Raw genomic sequence first — 27245 nt, 5'->3', positions numbered from 1 at the left:
TAGCCCATTTCGTACTGTTGTTTTACACATGCATTCTGGTACTTGTGGACCTGTGTTAACAATGGGAGGCAAATTCAAAACCAATAATAATATTATGTACTGATACTGGAAATAATGCCCCTGAGATCTCTGCACACACACGAAGGCAGGTCCTCGAATGGTGCACACCCTTGGATGTACACACTGAAAGGCGGAAGCACCAACAGCACTGTGATATGTGATTTTAAATGACATTCTGGGTCACCACTACCATTATTTCTTAGCACTGCAATGTGATTGAACACAGCTCATCACAGCCACACAGGGCCATCTTTAGGGCAGTGCGACCGGTGCGGCCGCACAGGGTGCTGACCTTGGGTGTTTAGCAATAACTTATGACTGGAGAGATGAGGGGCACTTTTGCCTCGAGGTAGTGAGGGAATCCAAACAGGAAGTCCTGGGTGTGGGGGCACTGAAAATGACTGTCGCACCGGGTGCTAAAGCTGGCCATCAGCCACGGATACTGAATTCTTTAGGTGGCACCTAGAAGGCCTCGAGAATGCACAGAAAAACACATTGTGGCACAGTGGGTTGGGGTGAGTTGCAGCGCTCCTTCGCTAATTTGCAGGTCAAGGGTTTCCATCTCTGCATTTTATCGTCTCAATATGGATGACATGCAGAGGCGGTGCTTCCATTGTTGCAGCAGGTGCAGTGGCACCGAGCCAAAGACCTGGAGGGCCACGGGCCCTGAATATTGCACTGAATATTGCTGTATTTTATCATTTAAACAGCAGCCGGGGAGTGGGGGAAGGGTATATTTCCGTCCTTGCATACAGGACACCCTAAACGATGATAACCTACCCAGTACTGTTATTAAGGGCTGGTCCGAGCAGGGAGCGGGTCAGAACCCTAAGTGCGCTGCACTGGGACGGGTATGGGGTCAGCCCTTACACAAATGCGCACACACACATACACCAACGACCCAGATTTAGCGCCTCATAACTTACCTAAAAGGAGCAGCGCTACATCTCTCGCCGAGAAGAGCATTGTTGCAGTACGGGGACTGGAGCACGGGGCTTCCTCCTGCTTCGGTGCAGATCAAGCGATCGCTGCTGATCGCGGGCGGACCCAAGAGGCATCCGCTTCACCTGGTGGCCGGGGCGGGGCGGCCCATGCGCACCGGTGCCGGGCATGTTTGGCGAGAGTTTCCAGCCTTTGGTACGATCCCAGGAGATCAAAGTTGTGGAAACGATTTTAAAGAATCCATATGAAAATCAACCATTAATGAGCGCTGCAAGCGCAGGATGTGAAAGCAACAAGCACGCGAGTTTACGAATTTCTAAAGGCACTGCAATGAAAAACTATAAAGAAAATCTGTTTTTAGGTATATATGGAAAAGTGCTGGAAATAACGTAAAATAAATACATGCCACAGAGGTGGATGAAAGTAAAGTTTATATTGCCTCGTAGTGCTGTCCACCAGGCCCAGATTCCGGCAGAAGCGGGATCAGCTGCTTCAGGTGAGAACTCTTTCCTGTTGGGAGGTGGCATGACGTCAGTAGTATCGCCTTTCTTCGCCTTGGCTAAACATGTTGCTTTCCATATTGGGAAGGGTACTCTGCACAGAGGAATGCACCGAAGCCCAAACAGGCCGACAGAGGACACAGAGACACACAAACACATCAAACACCATAACTCAGACAAGGGAGATGGACAGTGCAAGTGGTGATGCATGTACATGCCACAACCAGATTATCTTACATCATAGGTGCTTTGTAATGGCAACAGGGATTTATATAATGCTGTGTGCCGTTATTATGCTTCGCATCGCTGTGATGTTTGGGTAACTTTACATGGGATTTGTGTGCAGTTTTATATGCAACAATCTTTGCCCAAAGGCACCAGAGCACTTTACATGAGGACCATATTACACAAGATAGGCCACACTTTATTACAATCAAGACCAGAGCACGGCGGCGCACGGGATCGAGATCGGGCATGTGCAAGCGGTATAATGTTGGCTCCGAGAGTGAGGCCGGGCCATATAATCTAGTAGCGTGTGCCTTAGGGCGCTGGCATGCCCCTCTCTGGCGCAATGGGTCCGGAGCTTGCCTGGGTTTCAAGCAGGGAAATGCAGCATCTGTTCCAATATGGCCGCTAGTGGAGCCTATGGAAAGTTTTTTTGCGAGACTGTGCACCCCCCCTTACCTACAGGATTGCCGGTTCGAGGGCCGAGGCCCTCGGGGAGCGGGTGGAGAGCATGGGTGGAGGGCGTGGGCACCGTGTGGTTCCCTTGCCGTAGCGGAGCAGCTGACCCGGCTACCCTGTCTTGCGGTGGGAAGATGCTGCGGGTCACTCGGGTGTGGAAGCAGTGTGAGAGGAATTTGACCACATGTTAGACGGTGTGGCGGCCGGGCCCATTGCGTGGACACAGGTTTCTTATACATTTCGGTAGCTTTGAGGATTAAGGCGCCGACCGCAATTCCTGCGTCTCAGACCCACGTGAACTTTGCAGCCTGCTGGTAGTTTAATAGCCCAGAGCGGTATCTGGGTTCGGGGTCCCATCCTGACTGCAGAGACGCTTGGTAACCCGCATCTCGATCCCTCTACCACAGGAACTGCACGCAGGGAGTGTGTGACGTGCTTGCCCCCCACCCCCTGCGTCAGATCGCAGAGCAATGTAGTCTAGTCAAAGCCATAGTTACTGCTTTTTCAGCTGATGCAACATCAACCATTGACAAAGCAATAGTGCTGACTTGTTGTAGGTACGATGTTACGTATATCTGTGATTGGACATTCCGTGTGGTTTTTGTTTTACATCTGTGTGCTCCGCTCGCACTCTGTTTCATGTTCTTCAAATGCGTGTAAATAAAACAAGTTGTCCTAACCTGCTTTCGATCCCCGAGCTGACAAAATTGCAGTGTGCCAACGCGGGACCAGCACCTGGCTCCTTCCCCTTCTTCCCAGCAAAACCAGCTCCGAAAGCGAAACCTTCCTTGGGGCGGGACTTCCGTCTTCGGAAGCCCGCGCACGCGCCCACGGGAAAGCAGTGCTGGTGACGCGGGGCTCATGCCCGAGGGAGAGCCCCGCGGAGGCTGCAAGACCTTAGAATCACGGTAAGGGGGGGGGCGCTTGCATGTATGGTGTGGGGGGGGGGCGCTTGCATGTATGCGGCACCTGGGGGGGCACTTTTATGTATACGGCGGTGGGGGGGGGGAACTTCTATGTATGCGGCGGGGGAGGGGGGGGCTTATATGTATGCGGCGGCGGCCAGGGGGAGGGGGGGCCCTTCTATGTATGCGGCGGCGGCAGGTGGGGGGGGGGGGACTTCTATGTATGCGGCGTCAGCGGGGGGGGTGTGGGGGGGCTTTGTATGTGTGTAGGTGCGCTCCTGTGTGTGTGTGCCTTCTTGCCTGCATGTGTGTGTTCAGTGTGCCTTTCTTTGCATGGGAATATGAGGGACGGCGACGTGTGCGCTCACGAGGTAGAATCTCCGGCAGGAGACGCTCGTGACAGTCTGATGTCTACATTCCCCTGAAAGTGAATACATTAGTTGTCTCGCTAGACGCAAAAGCTTCGCTTTTGCGTACGTCTAGCGAGACCTAAAAAGCAGCTCTGAATTTTAGTACAATCTTGTTAAATCACTCGTACTCAATGTGTTATCTACCATAGAACAGCAACATACTCACTATAACTGGCCTTGCCTAAAACCTCCATGACAACTTTCAGAATATTTTACTGGGAGGTTTCCCTGCTGCAGTAAATAGGATCAGCACACCACATCATTGCCATACAAATAGCCAGTGAGATACAAAGGTGTCACATGTTCATAGGGAGGAGATGTTAGGTAGACCACTGCCCAGCAGGCTGGTGTTGAATTTTACAGTCTCCTACTCTGAATGCTCCTCCGCCAAAAGAAGGCAATGCATTACCAAAAATCATATAATCATGCAATACTTATCAATGCTTTCCATTAATGTTTTGAGACAAACCAAATGAGGAATGTCTGAACTTTAAGTCTGCTAAAATTAGACTGCCTCCCTTTGTTCCTCTCTCTCATAGGGCGAGCTTCCATTCAGATAGGCCCTAGTGATAACTATAATTGAAAGCAGCAGTATTTGTTAGTCAACTCTTTAAACCATTATGCATAAAACACAGTCATGGGCCACTTAACGGGCTAAACTTCTGTCATCTAACCATCACATTTAGATAAAGCCTTCGCTATGCATCACAGTGCCAGAACAGTGCAGAATAGACAACTCCTGTCACCATTATACATTCAAAATGGATCCAAGGAAAATAGTTTACCAAAAAGTTGCCATGTCTATGGTCCACTCAGATAAATCCTTATCCTCTTTTAACCTTAGAAAAACATTAAGCAATAGACAACTCCTAACACCATCTTAAACAAGTGGCTCCAAGCCTTCTAGTTGGCTAACATTTGCCAGCTCAACTGCACAACTACATCAAGCTATTGTCGAAGCTCACTCTTCACCAACATATAGCATACAACCATTGCCCTTCACTTGTGCAACAAGGCTCAAAGCTATATAGCCAGATCAGCATTTACCATTGCAACAATGCACGTAACCCATCATCAAATAGCATCAGATACTCCTAAATGGCTAGGCTGTAAAATGTCACAACTAACCAGAAGCAAAGCCACTTCAGGCGAACAAACGGCAATTAAATGGCGCACACACATCAATTCACATAATTACAGTATTCATAACATGATCTAGCAGCTCACTTCCATTTACAAAGTACAATTACAAACATAATATTTTAAGAATTCTAAAGGCGTTATCACTTGCATCTAACCTAGAACAACAAGCAGGGAAAATCACTTCCCCCCAATCTTCTTTTTATTTGACAGCTTTTGATCCAACACTGCTAGATCCATAAGAGCAACAGAGCCTTTCACAACGAATGAAAATATGGAAATCACTTTCCCAACATTTACGGTGGAAGATGAATTACATAATAAATGAAATAGTGATGCAAGTATGCAAGTTAGTGGAACTACTAATCTCCACCTTGTCAGTCCAAAACACTGCTGTATAGCAAGAATGACGTGCGCTCCCCATTAAGTTACACAAAAACGCCATTTGTAGAATGCCCTCTGAAATGTACTAGTAGGTTTTCATCACTTGCTGTTCATCACTGTTATTTCATTAAGTGCAAGGAGCATGCCCCTCGGGGCAGATAAGCTTCTGGTACTAGGGTCCGGGCAGAGGTAGGATGCGAGCACCCGCAGGGGAAGGCTCCGCACCATAGAAAGGACCGCCCGGCCCGCACAGGTTGCAAAATTGTTTACAGGGTAGCCCCCTGCCGAGCTCCACGCCCCCTGCACCAGACACGCCCCCTGCGGGGCGGTCCAAGTTGTATACAGCTTCTCATGGACCACCGTTCATTCAATGTGTGTCCGTGCGCCTACCGGCAAGCAGTCACTCTCAATAACCATCAGCATCCGCCCCCTTACCGCTCACCTGGGCCAGTATCCCGCAACACTCGCTCCAGCTGCGGGAAGGTAAATTCGGGCAACTCCAGCAGCGTCCCGTACCGCTCCAGGAATGAGCAGACAACCGCGAAATCCGACAAGGAGCCCGGGCAGGTGTCTTCCTCCACGGGCGCCTGCGTCTCCGCCGCTGCCTCCGCGGCCGCCATCTTGGACCTGCTGGGGAAGGAGGGGGGCGACCAGACTCGAGCCTCCGGAGGAGCCCGCCGCGATCCCACAATGCACCGAAAGAGGCAGCAGAAGCAGCCCAGGTTGCGGTGACGCTCCTCCCCGACTGCCCTCTCGCTCTCCCTCCCCCCTTCCCCCGGGAGCGTTCTAGTCTGGCCTCGTGTGACACGAAAATGAAAACAAAAGAGCACAGAGATCTAGTGGTTTGAGAGCGGAGACCGATCGGAAATAGACAACGGACGACAAGCTGAAAGATTTCGTTCGAAGGTCTACAAGGTAGCCATCTTGGTAATAAAGCGGGGGTCTGGAAACAAGTCGGACAAGAAAAAAGAATGATTTTAAACTAATTTTGGGAACAAATCCAATTCCAAGAGACTGACGTATTTCAAATGTTTATAAAAAAAGCTCATTTAAAGCATTTTTATAAGATATTGTATCTTTTAAATGCTACTCCGCTTTATATGAGCAGAAAGCTCAGATGCTTACACTATTTTTTTTGTTAGGCATATGTAAAGTACCATTGAAAATTAGATACATTTATAAGACAGTTACTGAGGCTAAACATTGCTCTTCAGACTGTCGCGCGGTCGTACGCGCAGAGATGGGTCCTAGAACGTGTGCCTTCCAGTTAACCCCATTTCTGTTTCTATGAAGTGGGTGGGTGGCTTTAAAAGGCACAAGAAACTAAAATCGCAATTGGCCAGTTTGTAGGGGGCTGTGATAAAACGTGGACTGTAGCCAACAGCAGCACAGAGGAGGCGTGGTCAATTGAACATTGTTTACCTCCTAAGCGTGGGGTTCAAAGAACTATTTAAAAAGTGTCAGAAACAGCAGTGGTTGATTGAGTCAAATTGAGTCAAATCCCTACTGTGAGGGCTGTCACTGTCACGACCCAGCTGTGAGTATTCAGGCGAGGGAGGGTACTGTGATATGTCTGTCTACTCTACAAGAATGTCATTTGAGAGTGTTGGACCAAAAGTTAATATATGAACAGGAAATTAATGTTCCACGTTATTGGACTGCGGTAACTAGAAAGTGAAACACTGCTCGGACTTATAAAATGTCTTAGTGGATGTGTTTACACTATGGTTTGCTGGAAGCGTGATGAAATCGATTGATGCTATGTGGATATTGAAGACTGCGAAAAAAAAACAGCAGCACTCCCGAAATTACTTTTAGATGGCTAACGGAACTACTATCCGCGGGGACCGCCACTCGTTGGGTCACCATGGTTTATGTGTCGTGCCTTGAACATGAGAGTAGTAAGGTTTATCTGAATGTCAGCGTTTTTATTTCTCAGTACAGAGACGTTCAAATTATTTTCAAAAAGTGGCAAACAAAATAATCCGTCCAAATAACGCAGGAGAGATAGGATGCAAGGTATTTATTTATAGGTGGATTATGGGGATGTTTGATAGATCCATAATTGTATCCTAAATTATATTTTCAGTTGTATTATGGTATGCTGTGTTTTGGTTCAGTTCCACACTGCTATCCTAGAGCTATCTGTGCGTTCTGGTTCTGGACCTTTCGCGCTTACGGCCTTTGTTGCTCGAGTCCCGAAAGCAAAATATTAGTTCGTGGGCTCTATTTCTTCCTTACTTTTGATAGGGTATTTGTAGTAAAACGGAAAATATTATAGTTAAATATATGTGGAGTATTAACACTCTGTATAAAGTGAACCGAATTTTTTTTAAAAAATGCAGTTGTGTTGGTCAGATATACTTATTCTTACTAGGCCTCACAATGGTAACAAGCATTTACAATGCAACGGTTTCGCCTTTGGAAAAGTTAGAGCTATTGGCAATGTAAAGGACAATGCCATTTATTTATCTGTTTTCAAAACCAACACATAAATACAAATTTTGTCATTTACAATGCCAATAGCTCAAACTTTTCCAAAGGCGAAACCGTTGCATTGTAAATGCTTGTTCTCTATGGAGACAACAATTTGATATTTAGGCTTTGAAACTTACGTGAGCTGAGATTTCTATTAATGAAACTCTGCTTACAACTACTCTGGCGTTGAGACTCTTTTATAATAGTCTCCCACTGTCAATGGACTCTGTCCTGAAACAGCACAAGATGCTGCAGAGAACCACCTGGCCTGTACCTGCATCACAAACATGCTAGCACCCGTGCTTCTCCTTGTTCCCACTCTCCCTGTCATGAGACCGTGGCTGTACACCAGACTGAGGTGCCCCACTGTGCCACCACCACAGTTTTCTTTGAGTGGTCAGAGCTCAGGTCCACCTCTGGACCACATGGAAAGTTTCTCAGACTCACAAGCTACTCCATCTCCCATCTTAGGCTTCAGCCACCTGTCCAATAATGATGAAAATCTTGCACTGATTCTGCCAAACTGTAACCAAAGAATAAAATAAACAGTTATACATTTTACATACCTATATGAGCACTATAGTTGAAGCTTAAGACAGAAACCATACTATGAATAGGTTTGAAAGGAGAGACATTGAAAGCAAGAGTTCCTGTTGGTGTTGTGTGATCTGAAGCACGTTCCAGAGATCCCAGTGCCATGAATGTGACATAATAAAGATGTTAGCAGTGGAGCAGCAGCAGACCCTTCCTTCTCCCTCCAACTCCAGTGCAGGAAATAATACATCTGTGTCTTCATCAACCCGCCCTAGACATGGCCCTGCAGTGACTGACTGAGCAGAGAGCGGGCGCTGCAGGAGCGCGCGCGGCCTCCCTTGGTTACTGTTGGAACAGACCGCTAAGGTTAGAATATCGTGGTGTGCATCGTGACTTGGGAAACATGGGTGCTCTGTCCCCCTGTAGAATGATTCACATCTACACACCCACTCTCTCTGCTTCAGAAATAATCCAGCAGGGATTGCTTACTGTTCCCATGTGATTCCCTTCCTGGCTGGTATTTTTCAGGATACTCTCCCCGATTCTGAAATTGTCCTTCACATGATGATGTGATGACCACTAATATAAACCTCAGTCCAAAAATATTAAACACATGATTTTTATGTCTTGGAAAACAGGTGTTTCAATTGTTCAGTTCACTATGAGACCCACGGGTGACAGAGGCCAATACAAACTAAACAGACAGTGGTACAAACATGTGAGCAATTCACACAGAGTGGTGATGAAGCGCACATTGAAAAAAGCCAATAGCTCCTGAATTTGTGGTCAGCCTTTTGGCTTTGTCAATGCTCTTTTTGTTTTACCATGGTTTTTGCAATTTTTATTGCTGGGGTAACTACTAGAACCTCGTCAAAATAAAACATGAATACAAGCAAAATATTAAAAATATTATTTTGATCTTAAAAAAGCATGCTTTGCCTTGTCAGTGCTTGAACTGCAGGGGAGTACTTTGTGTGTGAACAGCAGACTGCTGTCACAATAGTTGAATAGGGAGGGGCCATTGCTCCATGCAGTATGCTGTAGTGGGCGGGAGAAAAATGTGTATGGCACAACAACAGACCAGTGACTGAAGAGAGCCGGCTGGAAACCCCTACAAGGGAGTAGATTATGCGTATTATTTTAAAAAAACCTAAAAGTCTTGGCTAACGCAACACCTAAAAACGTTCATTGCATTTTTGCAGCGGATGAAAACATTGATGCCTCACCTCTCTGAGACATTTGATGTGTGGTACAAGCATCATATACCTTTTAAACACACAGTCTTCAAATGTGCTGTTCTTGAGCAAAAGCCCTCTTGCTGTTTTTTAACATGCCAAGCTGGTAAGTAGCTTGCGAAAGCACATGCAGTTCTAAATATTGCACGTGTTTCGTACTGCATTAATCAATGCAACGAGATGTGATTGGATGAGAGGCCAAGTCTCGTGCTGTGCCAATCGACAGAACAACTGATTTGTGTATTCCAACTCTCACAGCCAGCTTCGGGGAGGTGCGTTACAAGCGCTATCCGGAAGCATATGGCACAACAAACATCCGCTCTCATTTTTCGCATTTCTTATATAAACGTTGCATATTCTTAAATACATGCCAAGCTGGTAAGTAGCTTGCGAAAGCACATACAGTTCTAAATATTGCACGTGTTTCGTACTGCATTAATCAATGCAACGAGATGTGATTGGATGAGAGGCCAAGTCTCGTGCTGTGCCAATCGACAGAACAACTGATTTGTGTATTCCAACTCTCACAGCCAGCTTCGGGGAGGTGCGTTACAAGCGCTATCCGAAGGCATATGGCACAACAAACATCCGCTCTCATTTTTCGCATTTCTTATATAAACGTTGCATATTCTTAAATACAATAATGTAATACAAAGTGAGAACACAGAATGGGACAGTGAAGCTTAGATGTGCCGAAGAAAGTAACTCATCTTTTTTCTTAATCATAAATGCCAGGTGCCTGGAGAGACCGCAATGGAAGCGTACAGCACCGACGTGACCTGCTTGGCACTTTAGCACACTCGGCTCACAGGCCGTTGATTGGATCCGGGAGGGAAAAAAAAACTCATTCGGCCCGCCGAAGAGCTGCTCATATGTATGTGTCCCCATATCCTGCGGCTAATATATGCGGAAGCACAACCGCAAACACCGGCAGCTGCGAGCTTCCGAGGCCGCTGCGAGGGGCTGCTTTCCACGAGGACCGGGAAGGAGCGGCCCTTCAAGGGAGAGGGGCTTTGTGCCAATTTCATAGCCCATCTCATCTGTATCACATCACGTTTTCAGGGGATGATGCAATCTCATGGTTCTTTCACGGGCACTGTCGACCCCGTAGGCAGCTAACAAGGGTGACGAAGCTTTTAGGAAATCAGCCGTACCGCATCCCAGGTGAAGGGGATAGCAAGAACAACACTACTGAGATGATGGGGAAAAGAAAACATACCAGAAGGCAGAATGGTAATATGTATAAACGTGACATGGATTCGAAATAACAATCCAGCTTAACACGTGCCGTGCTGTTGTACTCACAGTAACGCAGGTCCCGGGCCGGCAGCCAATCACAGCGCGGCCCGGGGAATGACGTCACGGGGGTGTCCCGGGCCGGTAGCCAATGACAGCGCGGCCCGGGACAAAGGGGCGGGGCTTAAAAAAAGCCCGAGAAACGCCCCCGAATCGCGTTTTCTCGAGAGCGCGATTGACAGCCTCTGTCTCCCAATGGCTAGCCTCCATTTATGGAGCTAGCCAATGAGAGGCAGAGGCGGGTCATCGATCACATATACATCTCAAGAGGTTTTGCTAGCGCATGCGTACTTCGTACGCATTGGCTAGGCAAAACCTAGGCGGGTCATCGATCACATATACATCTCAAGAGGTTTTGCTAGCGTATGCGTACTTCGTACGCATTGGCTAGGCAAAACCTAAAAACGGCATTGTTTCACAAGTAAGAAGCTTGACTAGATTTTTTTTATTTTTATTTTAAACATTTTATTGAATTGAATGAAGTATAACAGCACTTTCAATTGTAAAATATACATTGATGCTCTCATGTAATAGTCAGTTCAAATAACGGCGATTTTCAGCACCGAAAATAAGACCATAATGTAAAATATACATGATATCATAGCAATCCAAGACACATGCACATATACGAAAAGGCGTGTCGTCACTATTTTGGTGTGCATCGTGACAAATAAAAGCAGTAGCATGACCATATGTGCTAAAACACGCATAACGTGTCTAATTCTTGACCTTTCAATGATCATGTCTTTAATAAATGTTTTACATAACTGTACAATAATGTTTTAAAATGTTTGTGTAAAAGTTATAGTTTAACCGTTTAATAGAATAATGAAGAATAACTACACATAAAATGGAGTGCATAACCTGACATCTCTTTTAACATTCTTGCCTTATTTCTATCAGAAGATGCCATGTTGTTCATTTTCTCTCATTACATCAGATGTTTTGATTTCCACATAGCCCATTGTTAGCTAACATACAAATTGCTTCATTAGAAGGATAGAGATATAGTCTTAATTTGGGAAAGACGTTTTGAATTGAAAAGGACTCATGTAGTTCAGAAGATGCCATGTTGTTCATTTTCTCTCATTACATCAGATGTTTTGATTTCCACATAGCCCATTGTTAGCTAACATACAAATTGCTTCATTAGAAGGATAGAGATATAGTCTTAATTTGGGAAAGACGTTTTGAATTGAAAAGGACTCATGTAGTTTAGAATCAATCATTTTTATTTTGTGGTAGTGATGGAGCGTGGGCTCTCCTGCTCGTTTTACCATACTCACCTGGGCCCATAAAAACATACAGACTTAGAGCAGGTGACCCTTTATGCTACAACCAGATTTAAAGTTTTACCTATTAGGTCCTATACCAGTGGCTTACCAAATCCTTGTTGCTGGTACCTAGAGACCTAAGGGATCAAGGGTGTTAGAATAATAGATATCATAACAACATTTGCATTCATAAATAACCACAAACTCGGGTAACTTTTAAATACTTTATCTATGTAAATTCTTAAATGTCAGAGTCCATACCATTCCAATTAAAGCTCGTTCAATTAGAAAAATAAGAGTTAAAGCAAAATAAGCATAGATTCAATAAGAAATGTCGTTAAGCATTTGAACATAGGTAGGGTAAGAAAAAGGAATTAGTACAATGACAAACCCACATTTAATTATAGTTACCTAGAATGGTGTGAAGGCCAACCCTGGCCACGGGCTGGGATGAAGGACAAGACTTCCAGTAGTTCAGATGCCAGTAAGACAGCACAGGTGTAGATCAGGACAAATGAAGACCGAATTAGGATGGATTCAAGTTGGAAACGGGTACCCTCAGCTAACACCAGCGTCACACCCCTCTCTGAGGCTAATAGTCAGACCCAGATTGGGTTAGCGAATCTTCTCCCTCAGAACCCTGATTGGGTTATCGATTCTCCTACCAAACCCCGATTGGGTTATCGAATCTTCTGACAGAGTGCTCTGCCAGCACCTCTGCTCCCGAATCTTCTGACCGAGTGCTCCGCCAGCACCTCTGCTCTCGATCCCTATTGAGTGCGTTGGGTCAGTGACAGGTCAGCTAGTCGGACAAGTCGGACAATCTAACTAGCTAAGCCTACCTTAGATATACCATTATCCAGGGCAGTGTACCACCCCCCCAATGTTGCTAATTCTTGTATTCCCACAATTTGATTGGACAAAAGACGAGGAGAGGTCATCACACCATTCCAGTATGAAGTAATTTCATTCAAATATTTAAATTTACGTTCCCTCCCATAATTTTATTCTCCCATGCACTTTTTATTCCACCCGACAGTGAATGTATCAATAAGAATTACAATGTAATATAACAATTCGTTCAGCTTCCTTCCAAAGGGTCAAAAGGTAAGATTCCCATGAGCATCTTCTTTCAAGTCAGGAGTTGGCCCGTGTTCAATGCCATGGCTTGTAGACTCGGGTGAATTCAGCACATGCTCAGTTTCAGGACCCAAGATGGAGCAACATTGTACTTGATTGGTCCGCACACGAGCTAATGGCAAAGTCAAAGAAGAACAGTTTTAGAACAAAGAATAAATGAATGCACTGTATACCACTTATCTCTACGCTATTCCCATTACTTCATTTTAACTATAGCGTTAGGAATTAAGCAGAACGAACAATTTAGTAAAAGCAGCGATGCAAGCTTTAGCACGTTAAAACATAGTGCAGCCATCTTTAATTCTAGTACGCAGAAGCAAGAATTCCCACCAAAGCAGAGAGTACGTCATGCCACGTGAGTGTGACATGCGCAGTACAGTTCCTGCGTTGCGGCGGCCATATTAGGTCACTCGAAATACTGTTAGTTAAAGCACATAGGAGAGCTTCCCCTAGATACTCGAAATGTCGTGTGGTGTATTATTACTAAGACGAAACATGTTTATTAGTACTTATTAAGCTACTTAGAGAGGGTTGAATCCGAGCAAGTCGCTTTACGTGCGAAACCTTGCTCCATCAGTCCCCTCTTTGATGATATTTTATATCATCACAATTACAAAAACAGATGCCAACTTTCAACATTTATTCATCTCTATTTCTTCAAACACTTTTAGGTTTCTCAAAATTATTCAAGTGAACGTTTTTCATCTTCTTATACGGATCCCCATTTAGTTCTTCAAGTTCCATTTCATCAAAGTTTCTTTTCTTTCCTTTTGTATTTACTGCATACTTCTTTGTGTTTCTGCAACACTTGCACCAAATTATTATGCTCAAAACCAGTAGGGCTACTCCAGATATTGGCATCACTTTTTCCTACGTTAGAAAACCAACTACTTACAGAAAAGAGACCATCAATTAGTCTCTTCCATGCACTCTCAACCTCCAGTGGTTTCAATTCTTCTCTCAAGTGTGTAATATTTCTTGCATACTTCTTAATTTCCACACTTTCGTCTGGAATGTAAGTGCAGCAATGTTGCATTTTCAACATTCTACAGACTCCGCCCACTCTTGCCAATAGTATATCAAGAGCAAGTCGATTTTGTAAGACCATTGATCTTACCGCAACTAGTTCGGTATTGATCATTAAAAATCCACTAGCAGTGTCAGTCGATAAGCGATCCACCACTGTTGACAATTTACAGATCCTTTTAGTCAGAACCACTCCCACTGAAGGTATCAATGCACTAAATATGTCACCTACAATTTCAGCAAAACTAGCTCTTTTACTACGTGTTAGTCCATTATTTACTTAATTGCTTCCAGTGATTTTCTTTACATGATACACTTTTGGGAATACTATTCCAAAATCGCAACTCCCATACCAATGATCAGGCAATTTAAAATAGGCTTTGTTCCCACAAATAAAATAAATACCAGGAAATACTGGTTGTGATCCATCTTTGAACCCCCAACCCCCGATTACCTTGACATTATGATCGTATTCACTGGAACCAATGAACATATTATTATAGTAGTCTGTTTTCTCTCTATGGAGACAGTTTCCCTTTCTTTATGAAATCCAGTAACATAGCAGCTCGAGTCTTGCCATTTGAGGTAAACTCTTTACTTTCAGCCCATTTAGGAATCTTTTGTTTCTGTTCAGTGACTTTTCTATGGAAATCCTGTCTCCTTTTCTGTACTAAATTTAGGAATATCTTTTCCTTTTCTTGTAACTTACATGTTAGATTATATTTGTGTGCTTCAGCTATATCTATTGATCCTACTGTTGGGAAATAATCACCCGTAAAATGTGTAGAGTCTCTAGTATTAGAGATGCGATTTAGACTCCTACTTAATGGAACTTCAGGGAAAACTACATCAAAGTTTGAATAATAATACTGCAATCTTCCAGTTCTATAAAATAAGCTAGATAAAATGCTACATGAATTATCATATGTCAGAGGTAAGTGATATGTGACCCCTTCAGCTACTGATGTGGGTAGCTTCATGCACACATAACAATCACTAATTTCTATAGCTTCTACATAATGTACTAAGAAATTAGCGAAAACATTTAAATCTGTTCTATTCTTTTCTCTACTATAATGTAATTCTGTCTCTTCTGGTGCTTCTAAATTTACTTTATCATGTTTAATGCTAACTGCTTTCTCATGTGTTTTTGCTTTCTTTTGTGTCTCTACCTGTTCAGGAACACTAGTGTCATTTTGCATATTTTTGCTCATCAAATAAGGCATAGCTAATGTCAGTCCAAACCAGACTATAACTAATATTACTATACTACATGTGCATATTCTACAGCATGTTTTTAGGCAGTTTCTTTTCGGTCTTCCAATAACATTATAATCAGCCATTTCTGACTAAGAAGGCTTAGCCCCTCTTTGTAACTTTTCCACAGAATTTTAACCTGTGAACCTTTCTTCAAGTTGATCTCACTTCTTCGAAAGTCTGATCATCGATCAGCTCGTCATCACTTTCATCACTTGTTAGACCTGTCAGCCCTTTGGGTGGTCCCTCCTAATTATTATTTTTTTTTCCCTTTTTGGCCTCCTAACTCTTTTCATTTTTATGTCCACTGGAATTTTTGGTGTTGTCCCTGGGTTAGGTGCTACTTTACCCCTATGTCTTTTTGAGGCCTAAGTGCTCTCCTGACTTGATGAAAACATAGACACACAAAATGGTGGCTTGTAACTGCCACATCTTTTACCTCCGAAGTTTTGACCCATAGGACTACATATTTAGTCGGGGGGAAATAAACAGAGCAATCCTAGATCTTCCGGCAGGAAAAGCGGTAGGCCCGGATGCCATCCCATTAGAATTTTATAAAACTTTTTTTCTTGAAATAGAGGAGGATTTTTTTGATCTAATAACCAATATCCAAAATGGCGCACCCCCCCCCAGAATCTTGGAGCGAGGCAGTTATGATTGTATTTATTAAAAAGAACAAACCTCCAACCAATCCTGGGTCATATAGACCTATTAGCTTAATGAATAGCGATGTAAAAATCTATTCAAAAATCTTGGCAAATAGATTAGGGAGTATCATAGGTAAGATTGTATCCCCCAGACAGCACGAGTTCATCCCTGGGAGAGGTACCGCAGAACACATAAGGAGGGTATTAACCCTATTTGATGGGACGGCAGCCTCACGAGACCCTATGTCATTAATATTACTAGATGCTGAAAAAGCATTTGACAGGGTCTCGTGGGAATTCCTCTGGGCAGCATTAGTGAATGTAAATATAGGAAATGTGTTCATAAAAGCTGTAAAGGCATTATACATCAACCCCAGAATAAGACTAAGGATCATGGGATAAAAGAGCGAGGCAATAATGATCGGGCGAGGAACCAGACAGGGGTGTCCGTGCTCTCCACTCTTATTTGCTCTGTATATAGATGCATTTATTAGGAGAATAGAGCAGAACAGAAACATCCAGCCAATAGTCCTCAATGGATATGAAACAAAAATCCTGGGATATGCGGACGATTTGGCGATCACCTCTAGTGATCCTGAAATGGCACTGCGGGAAATAGAAGAAGAAGCAGCCGTGTATGGAATGCTCTCAGGATATAAGTTAAACACAGGCAAAACGCAGGTTGTAATAAATCGAAAGATAGCATGGACAGACCAAAGAATAACTGAAACAGCGGTATATTTGGGCGTTACTATTTCAGCAGAGATCTCGACAGTTGTGGCAAAAAATCTAGCTCCAATAATAAGAAAGGCCAAGGTTGATTTCAATAGGCTGAATAATTTACACTTGACTACAATAGGCCGGTGCAACGTGATAAAAATGACATTCCTACCCAAAGTTTTATATCTTTTTAGGACTATCCCCCTCATCTTTGATAATAAATGGTTTAGGGAACTGGAAGGAGTCACCAATAGATTTATTTGGGCTGGAGGAAAAACACGCCGCAGTCAAAAAAATTTATCGCTATCCCGAGAGCGTGGCGGGTTGACTCTTCCCGATTTCAAGACCTATTACTGGGCTACAGTCTTGCAGTATATAAGAGGAATGTTGGGGGGAGATGTAACGGATAAATGGAGAGGAAGGGATGGGACTCCAGACGTATATGAACTTTTGGTCAAGGATTCAGATAAATGGCTACTTAAGTATGATGAAAAAAGCTACTACAAGAAAGTACGTTTTAAGACCCTAGGAGCAGCAACAACAGTATGGTCAACAGTCAAGAAAAAAATAAACTTGGGGAGGATAAACTACTATACACCACTATATGGGAACCCATCACTGCCAGAAATATTTCACGATACTGTAATGCAAGACTGGGATAGACAAGGAGTAAAAGGTATAGGAGATCTTATGGGGGTGGCAGGGATTATAACGTACGAGAACGCGCAACGGTTATATAATCTAAGGCACAGAGATTTTTTTAAATACTTACAAGTTAGGTCGGTCTTATCAATGAAATGTGGGGGGGGCGATATGCAAAAAATAGATTTAATTGAAGCTATAAGAAATGAGACAGGATGTAGTATTTCACAACTATATGACGAAATGTGTAAATATAAAGAGGATGATTCTGAAAAAATGTATGAGAAATGGAGATCCAAATTAGGGCTTACAGGGAACGAGGCCGAGAAATCACTAAGATTGTTAAACTCTGTGCTGAGTGCAACAAATGTACAAACACAGCAATACAAAACATTGTTTGAAATATATCATACCCCCCCATAGAGTGGCACAATGGGGTGGTACCAATGGTATAACTTGTCCAAGATGCCATTCTTCCCAAGCTGATACCATCCACATGTTTGCATCTTGCCCGGCTTTAGACAAGTATAAACAAGACTTGGAGCAATTCTTCAAGAATTCGCTGGGAATGAATATAACATTACTAGACGAAATGATGGTTTTGGGGGTAACAAAAGACAGTCTGGTAATACCTCATTATGAGTTTTTGTATATAGCCATGGCATTAAGTAGATTATGTATAGCTTCACTCTGGAAAGACCCAAACCCACCAACACTACATCAATGGGTCTCTAGGGTATTGGCCATATTTATGTTGGAATGGGCTTTAGTGGAAAAAAGGGGAAGGGTGAGAAGAGAGGATGCAAAACGGATATGGGCCCCAATAATAGAGTGGAAGCTAAGAATGGGGAGTCTGTAACCTGATATATAACGATCCAAATGATCTTGACTCTGTGCATTATGTTTTTTCGTTTTTTTTGTTTTTCCGCTATCTGTGACTATGCATTCTCTTGTGCAACAGACAATGAAAATGTATTCTTGATGATGATGAATAATAAAAACATTTTTTAAAAAAAAAGGACTACATAGGGAAAGTTCTAGAACCTTCTAGCCAGTTCTGGTAGCCAGAGCTCAGCCTATAAAAGGGCCAGAACCAGGGCAGCCATTTTGGAGTGACCAGAGAGCTTGGGTAGAACCTGGTGAGGGGAGGGAGGCGCACTGATAGGAGATAGATCGTCCCTTGGGCCGGCTGCTCTTATGGCTGACAAGCCCCCCTACCTATTGACTAAGCCTGTCATCATCCTACCCCCCACCCCCCAGCTCTCCAGACCCGTTAGTGCCCTGGGAAGAAGGTACTAAAAATTGTTGGTGAAGCAGATTAAAGAAGAGACTGTCCGGTTTTCCTTCCCCCCCCTCTTCCTTCATGACCCAACCTGAACTGCCACAGTAGGAAGTGTGGAGGGGGTGTGAAACTTCCCCGCTGCTATCCCCAAGATTCACCGTGGCCAAAAAACAGTAGACATAACCTTACTTGGCTACGGCTGTGGACTGACATCTCTGTCGCTAGGTCACTGCCACTGAGTCACGGGCTCCCGCTGAGGAGATTCCGCGGGTAGGGCATGATCCTGATCAGCAGAGTAGCAGGACGTAGTAAGGCCGAGTCGCGGAAGCTGGTGAAGGCTGACGGGTGAGCTGTAGCGGATGGGGGCGGGAATTCAAGGAGGCCGGCCCACGCTAGCACCCTCCCTCTGTGACGCCTGAGGGGAGAGCACAACGCGGAGCCGAGAGAAGCTCCGAAGAAGACGCAGAGGAGTTCCGGATCTACTAGCTACTGAGGAACTGCAACGCGGGGGCTGGGATCATTAACGAACTACCGCAACACAATCAGGAGAGGTGGTGTGGCCAAGGGAACAGACCGGGACGAAATTGTCACACACCCGGTAAGGCCGAGAAGTGAAGGGTGGGGCCTCAGGGGCTGTGAGGGCCTCGCAATTGCCTAGAGAGCCGTGGCGGGAGGGGAGGATCGGGTTTTCCTGGCCTGCCCGTATTAAGCCAAATATTTGACAGTAACCAGTGGCCATGAAGTAATCCTCAGGCTTGGGACACGTACGATCTGTTAATCTGCGCCACGTATATTACCTCCTCAGTGCAAGACTCAGTGTTCGCAGTACTTTCCCTGCTTGTTTAGCGTCATCTGTGGGGAAGCGATTACTGAATGAGGCTCAAGTACCGCTAATTGGAGCCGAGGTAGCAGGGCCAGATCCGGTATAGGAAGATGTTGGCTGGGGGGGGGGGTTGCTCCTGGTATTGAAGGATATAAAAACCTAGGAAGACATTGGGATAAACTGTCAATCTACTGTGAAACTGTAGCAAATTGAATGACTGAGAGAAATGGCAAACCAACCTAACCGCCTTTATAGAGATACTCCGCTGGTTGATTGTAGATACTAGTGGGCTACTGCTAAAATTGTTGCTAAAAACCTGTAACTTCCCATCTGTGGTAACGTCAAGTTCTCAAGGGTACTGCACAACCGTGCCTAACTAAAAAGAAGCTCTATCTGTGTTATGTTCCTTGACTAAAACTGTGAAATATAGATTGCTCAAATAGGGGGCAGGAGATACTACAGAGATTCTTTTACGTGGGGAAGAAAAGAATGATTAATGCTAAGAGAAAATGTGCAATGCTAATAATTAACTGTAGAGCTATTTAATGAACTGAAACTAAACACGACTTTTGATAAAGAAATACTAAGAAGAAATTTTATAAAGCAGACCGTATTTTTCTAAACTGGTGTAGAGTCATTCTTTATGTGGATGGGCGCTGAGTTACTGTGCGTGTTGATGCAAGCTTAGCACAATTGCCTTTTAGTTTAGTCTTACCTACTTTGTGCCAGGCTACCCTATGTGGACTGGTAACCCCAGGTCCAACAACTTGGCTCTAAATTTTCGAAGTCTTTAAGGTTGACGTAGGTCCATTCAGGGCCTCTGAACTTGTTATTCAGTCTTTTCAATCGTAGACTTCTCCTTCTTGGTTTCTCTGTGGATGGTTCAGTTTGACTGGTTATTTCATTTACTTGCTCTGGTTCTTTATTTATTGTTTCAAGGCGAAATATCAGTCTTTTAACAAAACCAGGCCACTTATCTCCTTTTCTGAGTCTTTTAGCTGGCACTGTGCTTTGACTTTCTTCAGATGCTCTTTTATTTTCATTCAGTTGTGGCACATCTGATTCAATGTCGTCCTCTGTATCCCTCTCTATCTGACTTGGTCCAGGTCTTATTTTTGTTTCTTCTACCTGGATACTAAGCTGGCCTTTATACTAAGCAGGATTTTTCTGAGTTTTACCTTGACTTTACTTGGTTCGCCTTCTTTTTCCTGAACACATTTTTCTACACCTATCTGGTACTGCTCAGGTCTTTTGATTTCTTGTTTTTTTTCTTCCTGAGCCTTCGCCCTAATACCTATCTGTCCCTCTTCAGACTCTGGAGCTTTGACAGGTGTGTTAAATGTCTGAGTATATTGATCTCTCCTTATCTGATCCTTCTCAGAATTACTATTGGCTTTGATTTCTGTAATCTGAGTACGTTCTTCTATTCCTGACTCATCCTCACTATCATTCTGTCTATCTAAATAGGTTTGACTTCTGGTTCTCACAATTTCTGCAGGTATGTCAACTACCGGAATCCATTCATCCTGACTGGTGCTCGGTTGTTCCCCCTCAGGTACTTCAGGATCGATATCTTGAGACCCTTCAGCTGCACAACATTCAGCTTCGGTTTCATCAGGTTCAGTCACTCTCTTTGTGTGACTTGCATGAATCCAGTTTGGAATACCTTTGCACTTTACAGCTGTGGTGGTAACCAATATCACTTGATGTGGCTTTCCCCACCTTGGAGCTAGGCAAGATTCTCGAGTATGTCCCTTTATCACTACCCAGTCACCTGGATACAGGTCATGTGCTGGAGTTGATTGTCTGGCGACAGCGTCTTCCCCAACCTGGTGAGAGATAAAATGCACTTGGTCAGCCAGTTGTTTGCAGTACTCCAGTACTATGTCATCAAATATATTCATCAGCTTGTGTCCTGGTACCCATGCCTGCCTCATTGCTCTTCCCATGAGTATCTCATGGGGACTCAAGCCTGTGTTTCTATCTGGGATGCTTCTGAGTCCCATCAGAACAAGAGGTAAAGCATCAGGCCATTCCAATCAGGTAGATTTGTATATCTTTCCCAATCTTGACTTGATTGTGCCATTTAGTTGTTCTACCACTCCAGAAGCCTCTGGGCGATATGCACAGTGCAGCTTTTGCTCAATTTTGAATGCTTCACAGATTAGAACAATTATTTCATTATTAAAATGAGTTCCTCGGTCTGATTCAATCGTTACTGGAAAACCAAAACGTGCTATGAGTTCCCTGAGTAGGAGTTTGGCTACTGTGGTGCTATCATTTCTTCTAGTAGGGTAGGCTTCCACCCATTTTGAAAACAGGCAGACAATGACAAGGACATACTTCAGTCCTCGACAAGGGGGTAGCTGAATGAAATCAATTTGTAATCTTATAAATGGACCTTCTGCTTTCCCAATCTTTCCTGGCAACACTACAGTTGTCTTACCAGGATTCATTTGTTGACAAATTAAGCACCTGTGGCAAAGACTCTCTGCTACATTCCTGAACGTCGCATTGAACCAAGTCTGCCTGAACAATCTGATCATTGCATCCCGCCGTAGGTGGGAATCTCCTCTGTACATCCTAGCCAAAGGAGCAAGCATACAGTCTGGTAACACAGGCCTACCATCATGGTAAACAATAACACCATCTCTAGCCCTTCTCTGACAACCTATCTTTTCCCATTCTTCCTTTTCCTTTTGCTCTGCTTCTTTATGTAAATCTCTCACTTCTTCCCACGTTCTCACACCTCCAAGTAACATGAGTTGGCAGCTGTTTCCACATGCATCAATTTTCTTATTTATTACCATCTTATGTTTGGCAGAATGTTGGGCTAATTGGTCAGCATATCAGTTACCGGCTGTCGCTTTGTTATTTCCAGATTGGGGAGTAGCCTACTTGACCACAGCCACTGTTTCTGGCAATTGGATTGCTTCTAGCAAATCCTTTAGATAATGTCCATTTTTAATAGGAGTACCTGAAGAAGTCAGAAACTCCCTTTGCATCCAGAGTTGGCCAAAGTCATGCACAACACCATAAGCATACTGACTATCAGTATATATGGTTACTTTCCAATTTTCCCAATGTTGCAAGCTCTTGTCAATGCAATTAATTTGGCTACTTGTGCAGATTTGACTCCAGGTAAATAGGATGCTTCAACGGGTCCCCATAAAGTACATACAGCATAAGCAGCACTCAATCCTCCTTCCACATGTCGCATGCATGAACCATCTACAAATAGTTCATGTTCTGAATTTATTAATGGCTCTTCTCTTATGTCTGGGCGAGGTTTAGTACTGTATTTAGTGAGGTCAATACAATCCTGTTCGACTTCCTCTTTGATCTCTGCAAAATGTGAATCAGGTAACCGTGATGCTGGGTCCAGAACAGTTCATCTGGCATGGTCACATTTTCTGCACCTAAAATGATTCGCTCATACATAGGCAGCCGACTAGGAGTCAAATACTGAGTCTGTGTTCTTGTCAATAGAATCACAACTGCATGTGAAACATGCACTGTTACAGGATTTCCCATAATGATAGATTGACTTTGCTCAAGACTCGTACAAGTTGCAGCTACCGCTTTCAGACATCCCGGCAATGCAGATGCCACTGGATCCAGTGTAGCAGAAAAGTATGCCACAGGACGTCTCATTAGACCATGGGTCTGTGTCAGAACAGACCGTGCACAATTGTCACGTGCATCACAGAAAAGTACAAATTCTTTAGAATAGTCGGGCATCCCTATAGCTGGAGTTGAACACAGACATTCTCGTAATTTCAAGAAAGCAGTCATGCTCCTGTCATCCCATTCTACGGGGTCCTTTGCTCTCTTCTTTGTCATTTGTATCAAGGGTTTTGCTAGGATTGCAAATCCCACAATCTATTGCCTGCAGTAACCTACAACTCCAAGAAACATTCTGATTTCCTTCTGCGTCTGAGGTAGATTCATGTTTCTGATTATTTTAATTCTTTCTGAAGTAACTCGTCTGACACACCTCTTTATCTAGTACCCCAGATATTTTACTGACGTGGTGCAAAATTGTAACTTCTCAGGTGACACCTTATGTCCTCCCTCAGCCAAATGATTCAGTAATGCAATGGTATCAACAACACAATCATTTTGAGTCTTAGACGCCACCAATAGGTCGTCTGTATACTGCACCAAAACATATTGTCCGGGCAACACCAAAGACTCAGGACAATTTTTCAAAATCTGATTAAAAATCGATGGACTCTCTGTGTACCCCTGAGGGACACGGTTCCAAACTTTCACATGGTCGTCGAATTTGTACGAGAAAAGAAATTTGCTATCTGGATGTAATGGAACAGAGAAAAATGCATGACACAAATCGATTACCGTGAACCATCCGGCTTCCCACGGTATCTGATACAGAATCACTGCAGGATTTGACACAACTGGACAACATGGAACAACAATCTTATTAACCATGCGGAGGTCCTGTACGACCCTGTACTTTCCACTCGGGTTTCTTTATGCCAATTATGGGTGAATTACATGGACCGCTCATTATTTCTTGTAAACTGCCTTGCTCAACCAAACACTTCATTTCTGCTAAAACACCTGCTTTTATTTCTGGGCTCATTTTATACTGCCGAATATTTGGGTAAACTGCACCTTCGTTCACTGTCACCTTTATTGGGTCAACATTTGCCATTAGTCCTACATCTTTTCCTGTGAAATCCCATACCTCAGGTTTTACCGCGTGTCGTAGTTCTCCTGGTAAATCTTCTACAGTCATCTTTTTATTATCGGTCTCCTGTTTAGCTAACATTAATTTACAAACTCCATCTTCGTCTGGGGTTTAAATTTCAACACCACTTGTTGTGCAAAAGATTGTGCAGTCCATTTTGCATAGCAAATCCCTACCTAACAGGTTCACTGGACTGGAATCGCACACGACAAATTTGTGCATTTCTTTAAAATTCCCTATTCTAATTTCCATTGGTTCTGTAAATGGGGTACTAATTTGTTTATTTGAAACTCCCACTACTTGGATCGCCTCTCCCGAGAGTGGTAGGTTTGGAACGTCTGCTGTTCTCACAGTAGAACCGGTAGCACCAGTGTCCAACAGAAAGGTAACCTCATTTCCCTCAACCTTTCCTTCAATGTATGGACCTGACTGATCTACAGGCAAGGATGCGCCAAGTAAGCACTCCTCGTCCTCCCTCTCAGGCACCGCCAGAAACTTTCTTCGTCAAAGAGCGCTTCACTCAAAAGAAATCGTGATGTCACTGCTTCTCTCCTGCCACTTCCCTCCCAATCTGTGATATCCAATCTGTATTTGGCTTGGCTCCCAGAATCTGACATAGGTGCAAGTGGTAACTGTTTTTGTATTACCTGCTGCTGTTGCTTCCTTGACACTCCATTCTGCGTCTGTGGATTCAAATTGTCAGTTTGGACATTGTTATTCAATAGAGCCTTACACTCGTTTCTCCAATGCCCCATTTTTCCGCACCCATGACAGGGAAATGTTTTCTTTGCCTCCTCTTTGTTAAATTTTCCCCTTGGTTTTCCCCCATTTCCATCTCCTTGTGTCTGATTATTTTTCTTTTGACTTAATTGGAGTTCCTGCTGTTCTGCTAACTTTACTTGTGCCCACATTACCTTTTCTTCCAAATTCTTTCGTTTGTTGTCAATTTCATCCCCACAATAATTTGCATATTTTAAGATTTCGTCGACAGGCTTAGCCTGCCAGCAAATCTTATGATCTTTAATTATCTGCGAGATTTCTGGTCTTAATCCTGACACAAAACGATAAATAAAATGTGTCATGTCTTTGGGATCAATACTTTCTAAACAACTGTATTGTTTGAATACTTGCAAAAGTCGCTCATAATACGCATGTACTGATTCATCCTTGTTCTGGATAGTTCTATCTATTCTTGTCCAATCTGTTTCCTTTGGGGGTACCTTTCCTTTTAGAAAAGTTATGACTTGATGATATTTTTTCATAACATCATCGTAAGGTGCTCCTGTTTTTGTGTCTCTGTGATACTCCGCATTAGGCGAGTCTATGGTTATTTTACATTCTGATCATAAATCTGCAGGTACTACAATGTCAAATAAACCATGCAAGTCTTGTAACCCCTTTGTTGCTGCTGTCGGCCAACGGCCGTCGCGAGCACTACCTTGGTAGTGCTGCGCACATCCGTTGGCCGACGCGGCCACGCCCACACAATAGAACCCCCGCACTGTGGTGAAATTATCGCCGCGGTAAAGGGGTCAATAACACTTTTGAAACTTTCACAAATCTTTCGACTTGCCTGTACCATTCTACAGGTTTTTCTCTGAGTCTCGGAAAGTCATTTGTAAATGATAAAATATCTTGTTTGGACCATGGGACATGCACATAACCTGCTACTGGCACTACTCTCATTGGGCATAACCTTTCCACTTTTTCTGGTTCTTTTAATACATATTCAGATGTAATGCTTTTTCCCTGTGCTTCCTCCTTTTTCTTTGTCCACCTAGCTTTCCATTTTCATAAATCTCCCCATTTTTGTAACAATGATAGCAATTCCTTAATATGCAATTTTCGGCCTGACACATTCATGTTTTCTAAATCTTTGACAGAAAATTCAGCTAGATAAGGTTTTTGTAATACTTTAGATTTACCAATGTCTAATCCCATGTCAGCGGCCATATTCATTAATTTCTCATGAAATACTTTTGTTTTTCGAGTAACACTTCGACATATAAATAACAATTCATCTTCATTGAGTGTTTTCAATCTCTCCAATCCCACATTTCCAGCAATCATTTCTTCTTATTCAACTCTTAATTTAAAAATATCCAACACCTTCGGTTGTGATTTTGGCTTTTCTATTTCTCGTGACCACCTCTCTATTTCTTCTGGGGTTACCACAGTAACACTTCTTGTACCTGAGGATGTTTCCATCAGTACCTCTCTAGAGTCCGCAGGAGTGTTTTTCCTGTTTGAACCACTTTCAGGTTCCCTTATAGGTAAATCCATTAGGGAAATCACTGATTCACACTCACTTGCCTGGTCATCGACTATTAAGGCTTCCTTTTTAGGTTGCACTACAGGTGTAGTTAGGACGGGAGTTTTTGGACTAGACTGTTTGTCACCATATAATGGCACTACAGGACCTATGGTTACCGGAATTGTTAGGGCTTCAGGACTCTTATTTAACTGGGAAATTTTGTGAATTAACTCACCTCTCTGTTTATTTATTGCTTCTCGTTCCTTTTCCAGTAACACTTTTTCTAATGAGGTTTCATGTACAACTTGTGGAACCAAAGGTGGTTTTAAGAACGGAGCACTAGGGTTAACTCTAGCTGGTTCTTCATGATAAGGTGGTGGATTCTTCATTAATAGATCCTTTAAATAATCATCTTCTGAATCAACACTAGTCATTACATTTTTCATCTTCTCTGTACTCTTAATTCCTGAAGGTTCTTCTAATGTTAATATAGGATACAATCCTTCTACTAACATGGACTGTCTCCATTGTTTCATTTGTTTATCTCTTGTTTCTTGGGGAAATTTGGGATACAATTTGCTTAAATTCCTGTCACTTGTTATGTTATGTTATGTTATGTTAAATTGGCTCTTCTATAGCGCACGGCTACTCCTAGGACCACTTCTGGGTAGATCTCGCTCAAAAGCTTCAATCTCCCATTCTTCTAAGGCTTCATATTGGGTTAATCTTGGTCTGGGATCTAATTCATTCATGCGAGTTCTCAAATTGTACAAGATTCTACCATTAAAGGTACCATTTTCTGGAAATGCTAAAGTGCAGACTTCTTTAGTGTATTCCATCCAGTTCTCTAACCACACACAAGTGTGATAGCCCCTTTCTACCATCATATATGATGCAG

At 43.4% G+C, this 27245-nt stretch overlaps 2 protein-coding genes and 1 pseudogene across 5 annotated transcripts in view; 2 read left to right on the top strand and 1 right to left on the bottom strand.

Moving 5' to 3' along the window:
• Positions 1-4061, top strand: part of LOC144773241 (uncharacterized) — a 44346-nt pseudogene extending 40285 nt beyond the window's left edge.
• RSF1 (remodeling and spacing factor 1) overlaps positions 1-5803 on the bottom strand; it is a 713574-nt gene extending 707771 nt beyond the window's left edge. The window contains exon 1 of the mRNA XM_078658500.1: positions 5468-5803. Coding sequence (XP_078514626.1) covers positions 5468-5645 — 178 coding nt within the window. The 5' untranslated portion in view covers positions 5646-5803. The remainder of the gene's footprint in view (positions 1-5467) is intronic.
• Position 5804: 1 nt separating this feature from the next.
• Positions 5805-27245, top strand: part of AAMDC (adipogenesis associated Mth938 domain containing) — a 228854-nt gene continuing 207413 nt past the window's right edge. The window contains exon 1 of one of the 4 annotated variants that reach the window (XM_078658504.1): positions 5805-5940. The gene's annotated coding sequence lies outside the window, so the exon portion shown is untranslated. Of the gene's footprint in view, positions 5941-6426; positions 6563-27245 lie in introns of those variants that run through there. The other 3 variants (XM_078658505.1, XM_078658503.1, XM_078658502.1) reach the window with 3 other exon arrangements.

The sequence above is a fragment of the Lissotriton helveticus genome, chromosome 8, assembly GCF_964261635.1.
Source record: "Lissotriton helveticus chromosome 8, aLisHel1.1, whole genome shotgun sequence".
NCBI lineage: Eukaryota > Metazoa > Chordata > Amphibia > Caudata > Salamandridae > Lissotriton > Lissotriton helveticus.
Note: the sequence above shows the minus strand (reverse complement) of the source record. Positions and strands in the feature narration are given on the sequence as shown.